Source organism: Pelmatolapia mariae, linkage group LG22, assembly GCF_036321145.2.
Source record: "Pelmatolapia mariae isolate MD_Pm_ZW linkage group LG22, Pm_UMD_F_2, whole genome shotgun sequence".
Taxonomy (NCBI): domain Eukaryota; kingdom Metazoa; phylum Chordata; class Actinopteri; order Cichliformes; family Cichlidae; genus Pelmatolapia; species Pelmatolapia mariae.
Window position 1 is genome coordinate 18,099,429 of NC_086245.2, and position 10,298 is coordinate 18,109,726.

At 38.0% G+C, this 10,298-nt stretch overlaps 1 protein-coding gene across 1 annotated transcript; it reads left to right on the forward strand.

Annotated features, from left to right (window-relative positions):
* Positions 1-109: 109 nt before the first annotated feature.
* Positions 110-9,705, forward strand: ptdss1b (phosphatidylserine synthase 1b). The gene is made up of 13 exons (XM_065472097.1): positions 110-390; positions 481-572; positions 1,465-1,509; positions 1,592-1,716; positions 2,030-2,188; positions 4,179-4,330; positions 4,722-4,863; positions 5,541-5,653; positions 5,844-5,909; positions 6,809-6,908; positions 7,127-7,186; positions 8,293-8,371; positions 8,461-9,705. The coding sequence occupies exons 1-13, from the start codon at positions 212-214 to the stop codon at positions 8,556-8,558; spliced, it is 1,410 nt and encodes a 469-aa protein (XP_065328169.1). The 5' UTR covers positions 110-211; the 3' UTR covers positions 8,559-9,705.
* Positions 9,706-10,298: the final 593 nt, after the last annotated feature.

The window sequence follows — 10,298 nt, forward strand, 5'->3', positions numbered from 1 at the left end:
TGCACTGCTGTAGTTTATAACCTTTGCTCTGGGGAGTATTACAAAACTCTTTGGCATACCACGCCCCTACGATCAGGCTTGGTTCAGTCCGTCTTCAAGGTTCCTGATTGTTGGTCTGTTTTTACGTCACCCCTCATTATTTCACAACTTTTAGTGTTCACGGATAAATTTGCATCGGTAAAGTTCAGGAGGAGGCATTTGTCTCAGCGACATGGCAGCTACGATTGGACCCCGAATACCGAGGAAGGACGATGCTAACTATAACTTACATTTCCGAATGATAAACGAGCAACAAGTGGAGGATATCTCCATTGACTTCTTCTATAAGTCGCACACCATCACTCTGCTGACAGTCACTGTGCTCAGCCTCATGTACTTTGCCTTCACCAGGTAAATAACAAGCTGAAATTGTACGTTGCTGTTTACAATTGGTTTAAAAGCTTCATGTTTTAGTTCACACCCGAATTTGTGCCGTGACAGGGATGATGAACACACAGATAACAACCTCCGTGTCGGTTTGTTGGTAGTCGTCTCCTTCTTCTTGGTCATCAGTGTCCTGGCCTTTCCTAATGGTGAGTTAATAACTACTCATAATAACATTCCTTCAGTGGATGGTCGAGCGTGATAAAGTCACCGTGTAGATCTGAAACAGTGGATTCATTAGTACCGCTTTGATGATTAATTACTAGTTTAATCGCTTTTACTGAGATACTACTTTTCTGGCTACAAGTATTTTCAGTTTTTGACTTTTGGTTGATTGATTTAGGTGACTGGAAAATATGAAACCAAATCTGTCAGTTTTTGTCATTTAAAAAAATAAGGCTTGATCTGCCTGTATTCAAATATGTCAAATATGTCATCTTAGCCAGACCAGAATAGACTTGATTTAAAAAATAGATTTTACCCACGAAATAACTAAATTTGATTAATTACTGTAAGAATATGTCTTAATTTATTAGTATATGTATACTTTATGTTATAAACTACCATTAAAGTGTAGCTTTAAAATAAATGTAGTATGCTCTTTATAGTTTAACTAAAGCTAGAGACTCAAGATTACCTGTTAAAACCCAGTTAGCTGTTTAATCAGATCGTCATACCTGTATTGTTGTATGCCTCAGAGATGTGGGGCCATAATGACATTTCATTCATGGCCTCATGGGTATCTTTGTTTGTCTGAATGCAGTTATTTTTAAGTTGCAAATACAGAAATCTGCTTGTATATTTGATTGAGACCAAATGTATATAAGATGGAGAAGTATAATTTTTTATATATATATATATATATATATATATATATATATATATATATATGTATGTGTGTGTGTGTGTATATATATATATATGTATATATATATATATAATTCTAAAGATATTACTGTGCAAAAAAGACATTGGATCTGTATTTTCCATGATCTCTTTATTATAAATAGTACAATCACCTTATGATGCTTTCTATTTCAGGACCCTTCGTTAGGCCACACCCTGCAATATGGCGAATGGTGTTCGGTGGGTGTTTAACTTTTCTGCTAAGATACAGTTCTCATGTAGCCTTATCCTCACTAACTCACTTTCCTCCTGTGCTGGGTAGGTCTCAGTGTGCTCTACTTCCTGTTTCTTGTCTTCCTTATCTTCCTTAACTGGGACCAAGTGAAGACTCTAATGTACTGGCTCGACCCAAACCTCCGCTATGCAAAACGGGAGGCTGATATCATGGTAAGGATAGCTTTGACCTTACATTTTTTGGAACCTGTTGAAGTGAAACTTAAAATCCTCTAAAGCCATTTTTTGATAGATTTAGAATAATCATGCCGCATAGTTGTTTTATTTTTTCAATAAAGTTTTATGATCTATGTAGGGATGTTCTTACATGCTCCATAGTATGATCTATTTGGAGAATCTGCTGACCAGTGAACACACACTTGTGTAGTCAGATTTCAGTAAAATAAAGTAATTGTGGTAGCAGTAAAGATGTAATCAAAATCACCATGATTGATTAGCATTGTTACTGTTGTTTTCTCCCTAACAGGAGTATGCTGTAAACTGTACAGTGATAACGTGGGAGCGCATCCTGAGCCACTTTGACATCTTTGCGTTTGGCCACTTTGGAGGATGGGCCATGAAGGCTTTGCTAATCCGCAGCTACGGCCTGTGTTGGACCATCAGCATAACCTGGGAACTCACTGAGGTAACATGCATGTAATCTCCACATGACAGCAGGCTTGATCTGCCTGTATTCAAATCTGTCATAAACATGCTGTATATTCACAAAGCGGGGAATCTGCAAGGTCACAGAAGAGTAATTATCAGTCATTTGTAGTAATCCAGCTCTTGCGAGAGAATAACAGTGCTTCAGATTATTCTGTGCAGGGAACAGGGATTGTTTGTCTGGGAGACATTTATGACAGTATAATAGCAGTAGGGGCTTTTTGCACATAACAAAAGCTGTGGTCTTGACTGTTGCCAAGGCGTGGAAGTCTCAGCAAATCCACCCCATGGTCTGAATGTACAATGCTCAGACAAACTGCAACAACACAAGAGCGAAATGTTAAATCTTACAACTGGAAAAAGACTGAAGGGTTGTCAGGAGAAAGCCTCTGCACTCTAAAAAGAAAGAATATTTACGTGGCAACATTCTTACCTTGCAGAAAAAATGAGTTCATATTCAAAATTACTATCGCCAGAAGAGGCACGGCTTTCCAAAGTGTTTCCATGGGAATGACGATGGTTTAAAAATCAATTACTAAAAGCTCTCAGGCTGATATAATGCAGAAGAGCTAAATATCTTTTCCCTTGAGACACCCACTGTGGCTCAAGTGGAAAAAGACTAACTACAAAACTACAATAAAAGTTATTCTTTCTTGTGAAAAGAATAACCCCAGATGAGGAGTTCACTGCAACAGAAAAAAAAAGATTCTCTAGCATCCATGGGATACTGTTAAGAAATTATACTGTAAGTGATGACATCCCGAAATGATAGAAGTCATGTTTAATGAAAGTTGAGAACATGTAAGATACGATAAGATGAGATAAGGGTCAATGGAGTTTGTTTAAAGTAGAGGGATTGTGGACGCAGCACATCAGTTCGTCGTGGTGAAGAGATAGCCAAGTGTAAGAGTGAAGTGTTCGGCGTTCCCTTGGATAAGTTTGAGGAAATTAAGAGGGGGCTGTTGGGAGGCCTTGGCTGGGCTGCTCTGCCTAGGCTTAGCCTTCGTGACGCGTCCCCAGATAAGCTGAAGAAAATGGAAGGTTAACGCTTAGACCTTTCCATTTTTCCCATTTTACATATTTTGTTTTCTTTATGTGCATTTTTTGTTGTAGTTGTGAACATTTTGTAGCTTATGGTGATTTGGAAAACTGTAACCATAGTTTTATTGTCGTTATTAGTAGCAGTAGTTATGTCAATTTCAAAGACTTGTGTTTAAATTTCCAAGGCAGACAGGCTGTGATTTGGTTGTATGCATGATCAGAGGGACTTCTACATTTCTGCCTATAGTATGAGCAATTTGAGGTATGAAAATACTCATAAACTACTGTAAAACATTTGTACGCACGATTTGCATACAACAGTGCCTTCGTGCAGTTCTTAGGCACTGTAAAGGAGGCCCAACGTCCTTTAGACAGATGAGACCTTAGTGGAGATGTCTGGCCAGAATCCACAGCACCACATCTGGAGAGAACCACAATATATCGCCACAAACACCTCATGCTGTCAAGCACGGTGATGGAGGGGTAATGATTTGCGCTTGTTTTGCTGCCACAGGTCCTGGACACCTGCAGTCATTGAGGCGGCCCTGAACTCTTCTGTATATTAAAGTATTCTAGAGTCAAATGTGAGACCATCTGTCTGAGAGATAAAGCTTGGCTTAAACTGGGTCATACAACAGGACAAGCAGAGGAATAAATCTAAAACAGAATGGCTGAAAAGGAAACTAATCATTGTGTTGCAATGGCGTGGCGAGCTGTGCGTAAACATATGCCCGCAAACCTCAATGAACCAAAGTAACACTACATAGAAGACTGTGTTAGAATTCCTCGACAATGTTGTGTGAGACTGATAAAATCGTATGGAAAACTTTTTGTTCTCTTATATAAACCTTAGAACTGTAAAAAGCAGTAATTTCTATTTCGCTGACTGTATATTAACTCAGTCCTGTCTGTCCCATGTTTGGTCACAGCTCTTCTTCATGCACCTTCTACCAAACTTTGCGGAGTGCTGGTGGGATCAGGTGATACTTGACATACTGTTGTGTAATGGAGGAGGCATCTGGCTGGGAATGACCGTCTGCCGTTTTCTGGAGATGAGGACATATCGCTGGGCCAGCATCAAGTCAGTACTTTCTTCTCTTTTTTTTCCCATATGTAAAAGAATTGCCATGAACATTAGAAACAGCTGAAACAATCTAATAATATGATAAGAGATGGGATGTGTAAGACAAAGTTGTCTTTTCAAATTCCTAAAAGCCAAAAAAAGCATCTCTGGAATTCCTCTAAAACCTTTATCAATAAACCTTAATCATTAAACTTCCTGGCGTTCTTGTTTCCCTTTTTGTTCTCAAATGATTTACATTCAGAGATATTTTTCACATAACTGACCACAGGGAGAACAATTGGTTTCTTATTGTTCACCTTGAATAATGTTCAAATGTTTAATGTTTCAAACATGAGTAGATCTCTGTATTATGAGTGCAACCCTGACACAATACACTGTTTCTGTTCAGGGAAATCCACACTACCACAGGGAAAATAAAGCGAGCTGTGCTTCAGTTCACTCCAGCCAGCTGGACCTTCGTGCGCTGGTTTGATCCAAAATCATCATTCCAGAGGCTTGCAGGCATCTATCTCTTTATGATCCTGTGGCAGGTAGGGTGTACCGTGATTCAGAAACACAAACTCAGTTCTAAAAAGTTTGAGTGCTTCGTAAAAACTAAAAACAGAATGCAATGATTTGCAAATCTCATAAACCGATATTTTATTCACAGTAGAACATAAAAAAATATATCAAATGTTTTATTTATGCCTCAAAATGCAAAAATATACAAAATGAACAAAAAAGACAGGACCCATAGAAGAGGTCAAATGAATAAAACTAAACTAAAGCCAAAAATAGCAACTAAACATATATCCACACTAACTGCTCAACAAATTGAAATAAATAAATAAAAAACCTGACCTAACACACAAAAAACAAAAGTGAAACTAGTGGCTCAGATGTATTTTTTTTTTCGAAGGCCTTTCATATTACAGCGAGACAGTGCTAAACACTGCAGACAAGAGCCTGGCTTTGGTCTACCTGCAGTCCAGACCTTTCACAAACTGAAGACATTTGGAGCATCAAGAAAGAAAAAACAAAACAAAGAACACGCAAGACTGTTGAGCAGCCTACATCAGATAGGAATGCTATCCTCGGTTCACTGACGTGTACAGACTGTTGTTAAAAGAAGAGTGGATGGTACACAGTGAAAAAACTTAACTTGTTCTTAAAATGGTCCATTTGCTTAGTTTCATCCTCTTTGTCTTACACATCTTTATTTCCACAGCTGACAGAGCTGAACACATTCTTCCTCAAGCACATCTTCGTCTTCCAGGCCTCTCACCCTCTCAGCTGGTGTCGTATCCTCCTTATCGGAGTCATCACTGCACCCACTGTACGGTATGATTAAACCTCAAATTTAAATCACTTACCAATCCAATCTTTGAGCAGTGGTAATTACAATGTTATGCGGTCTTATTCAGGTTGTACCTACTAAATACACGTCTGTGAGGATGCTGTGTTAATGTTTGCTTACTGATTTTGGGGTTTTTGGGTTGTTGTTTGTTTGTTTTTTGTTGGTTTTTTTTAGACAATATTATGCATACCTGACAGACACTCAGTGTAAGCGAGTTGGCACACAGTGTTGGGTTTTTGGGTGAGTATCTTTTTTTTACTGTCAATTTAAGCATTTTCTTTATCTAAGAGCAACTTCATTGATGTTTTAAAAAATGTAAAAATTAAAAATTGTAGCTAGAGCCATAGCTTGTCCATTTCCTTTTTTTATCTATTGCGTTGTCATTATGTAAATTTGGCTTGAATCTTTTTTATTAGTTATTTGCATGCTTTGCAGAAGCTGTCCCCACACTGGTTTTAACAGAGCAAATTCAAAGTAACATTGTAACAAGTGTCAAGTGTCACATATTACTCATCTAATTCTCTTTATGGTTGAAATCTGTTGTTGAACAGCACATAAAACAAAGCTTTCACTCATTTTCAACCAGAGAGTAAATGGACACTTCCTGCCACTGGCGCCAGCTTAACCATAATCATATCAGGCCACGAAGCACGGGTGTCAAGCTGTCTCATTAGACTTACAGTTTAAATCTTTATTTAAACCTTTTGGATTCATTTTTATAACAGTGTAGCTTCATGTCAATTGAAATTCATAACATCATGTAGTCCTCTCAGACACAAAGGTGCTGATGTCCTTAGTCTGCTCCGGTTACTATAGCAACGAGACCGGCACACGCTCCGTCAGCGACTTAACGCTGATGCTGCTCTCTTGTCTGAGGTTCACCCCTGCAGTGTAACCTTTAAAAGTGAAAGAGTTTCCCACTGCACAGTGCGCTGAATGAATATCAGTTATGCTTCTTAATACTGTGAGAACAGTAACATGGACAACGTCCATTTAGAGTCTCATGCATCAATAGAGGCACTTTAGCGCAGTGTAAAGGCATGGCCAAGAGAGGGGGCCATTGTTGAATACAGATGTCTGTTTTTGAATCATTCAAATCAAACACATTATTTCTGTTTTATTCTCTATTTCTCTTTAAGAGCCATCGCTTTCCTGGAGGCGCTTGCTTGTGTAAAATTTGGCCATGACTTGTTTTCCAAGACACAAATTCGCTACGTGCTCATGTGGCTGCTGTGTCTGGTAAGAAAAGACAAGTGAGCATTTATAATTAAACGATATGTGTCACCTACAGTAATTGGTTATTAAAACAGATTGAAAATAAGTGATTAATAAGGTAGATGTTGCAGGACTTTGCATCTGATGTGCTGCACAAATATTAACTGTGATTTTTACAGGAGTAGCAGTTTATATTTTTTTTTCTTTAAGCAGACTCATTTTTTGCATACTTTTCCTTCCAGGCACTCATCACGCTCCTGTGCTTATATGGGATGGTGTGGTATGAGCAAAAGAAAGTGAAGGTGAGACGGTGCCTTGGGCTGCTTGCTTACTTAAATGTTTCTAGAGGTTTTGGTTTGCTTGTGATAGTGGAAACTTCCGTCTGTGGAATAGAACAGAGGGATGTACAACAAAGAAAGCTTAAGAGGTAAAACCTAAAATCCCAGTCACACACAGCAGGTATCACAGTGGTGGTTATCAACCTTTCTGTTAAGCCCTGCTTTCTGTTTCAAGGTTATGTGCACATTTACATAAAAAGGGCCGTTTAATGCTTCACATGATGCTTTTTCTGCACAAAGTGATCTCTTTGAGTGCCAGCTACTCCAGTCAGAGATGTTTTCCGATGATGATGATTAAACAGAATATATAAATGACAACAACATATAACTGGAAAATGCAACAGTGCTGCAAATAACACAAAGTTAAATAGCTGTAAAATTTGACTCTTGTCAATACATCAAGTTTATTTTAATACTGAGTGAATCTTAGTGCTGCTGTGTAAGCATCAGAACCCAATATAAAAACATTTATATTAATTTTTTCCCTCCATCACCAACTGAACACATGCAAATCCCAGTAAAAATGCACTGCTTCAACTTTTTAGCTGCACATTCGGTGGTGTTAGTAAGCTACGGCTTAACAAGCTGCACATATTAGATGTATTTACCCAGCAGAGGATCTTTATCACATGGAAAACATGATGTTTAACAAAAAGAAAAGAAAAAAGAATCAGTGAAAAGCACTTCCTGATGATTTTAAATTAAAACTCTGCTCCTGACCAGGTTATGTGTGCAGCATGAGTTACCATGGTTATTTAGCCAAAACAGAGTCACTTTCTTGACACAGAAAACTTTGACTTTAACCTCGACATAGCTCACTGTGCCATTAATCTCACTTCACGGTGCACCCCTCTGGCGTTAGCATTAATGTCAACAGTTAACTGTTTTTAAGTGCCCTGTGTGTAAGCATGGCACAGCACCACCATTAGAATATGACGGTGAGCACGGATGCAGAAAACCAGGACTCTGAAACCATCTGTATATTTTGAACCAAGCCAGAGCAGTGTTTTGAGCGAGTGAGTTGTACAGACTGTTTGTGTTTGTGACTCTGATTTTCTTTCTGTTGGCAGAGAAATTCTCTGCAAAGGCACGACTGCAATGACAGGAGTGTTATTGACTCATGTGGTTTCATCACAGATGGTGCTGCAGGTCAGTCTCATAACATGCAGATGGATGACAACGTTTCACTAAACTCCATCTCAAATGTTTATTATGTCTTGTGTCTCTTTGCTCCACAGCTCAGGAATATTCCTCAAGAACTGTGCAGCCTGCAAAACGGAGGAGAGCTGCAGGCAGGAACAGATTTGTAAATGGTCAAGGAGGAAAGAGACAATAAACAACAACTGATACTGAATATTTGTGACCTCTGTGGAGGGGGATGAGGAAATTATGCGTTTACCAAGAGGAATACAGTATGCACTATGTGGATGGATTTAATTAATATTGTAAGTTGCATCATTGGTGCAATTAATCCCCAAAAAGTAGATTCCAGAAATCACATCGGTGTTACTTGATAAACCGTTTGAACTTCTAAAGGTGTGGGAGGCCAGAACACGACAGCAGGCTTAAAGTTTTATTGAGTTTCTTTTCTATTAAATGTCAAAGACGTTTCTAAACAAACTTAAGTAATGAGGTAATATGCGCTGGAGTTTGAGAGAAAATGGTGCCTTATTTGGACTGTAACAGCAGTCTGTGTCATTCCACAACCAATATTGTTTTTTAAACACTGGAATAATGTTGTCAAGTGAGGGGTGTAACAACCAGTCCACACCCACCATCCTGTACAACACTCATGTAGACTATTTGCGCTAAACCTTTTTGAGTGGTGTGTTTTTATTTACTGACCTTAATAGCTTTAAGAAACACTAAAGATCTCAAATACTGTTGGGTTTAAGAGTTGTAGATGGGTTGATTCTGTGATGATTTGATGATGATTATTATTAATGTTGTCAGTTTAATATTTTTATGGTTATATGATGCTGGTGCATTTACTGTCTATAAGTTTCTTCAATCAAAACAGCATCAGCAGGAAATAAAGTCTGTGTCTATGTTTTAAACGAGTGTAAGAATTACTTAACCAGCTGTTCCTTTATTAAAGTTTTTTTTAGATGTGTGACTTTGACGATGTCTGTGGAGTGATGCTGTGTATGAATGTGTGATGTACCCAACACAGAACTGTGACATTCAATTTAATTGCACTGCGGTGACATTCAGTGGCTCAATATTTGTGTAAAAAGATCTTTTTTTTTAATGCATTTTTTTAAGATCGGGATTAATTAAATGTGACATTAATAATACAACATGTGATTACTCTAAATAAGCTGTTAAATGTGTAGAATAATCTTTCATTTAGTGTTAGTTTTAATTTCAGCACTAACTTTCTTCACTGATTATTTTAATGTATTGAGTTTCAAGTGCAGACAACACAGCAAACAGTGCATGACGTGGCTGAACTGTTTTTGTACACATAATTAAAAACAAAAATTAAATAAATGTAGTCTTTTTTTCATGGTTTTTCATTTCATTGTTCTCTGTGTCCCTCAAAACAACAACAACAACAGGACAACAAACATTAATTTTACAGTTCTTTTGTTGACATTTTAAAGGAACAATTTCCCCAGGTATTTCAAATATCTGTGGCTTTCTACAACACATTTTGTGAGTGCAAAGCTATATTCAACTGCCATTTTATTACTTGCATGTTTCTAGTATCGGGTTGCCTTCAGAGCTTCTTTAACCTTTTGTTACATAGATTCTTCCTGCTCTTAGCGGACATGAGCAGCACCTGGTGTGCTCTTCTGCTTTAAAACTTGGTGTGTTGCATTCAGAGATGCTCTTCTATATGCATCTTGCCTTTTAAGTGGCTCATTGAAATCTCGGCATTATCCTCTGACCTCTGACATCATGGACCAGAGAATGGCCACTTACAAGAAAATCTCCCAGTAGATCAGCAGCTTCTGAAATATTCATACTTTTTTGGCATCAATAACCATGTCATGTTCAAGGTCACTTAGATCACCTTTCTTCCACGTTCTGATGCCTGTTTTTTCTTGACATTGTCTTCATATTTACATGC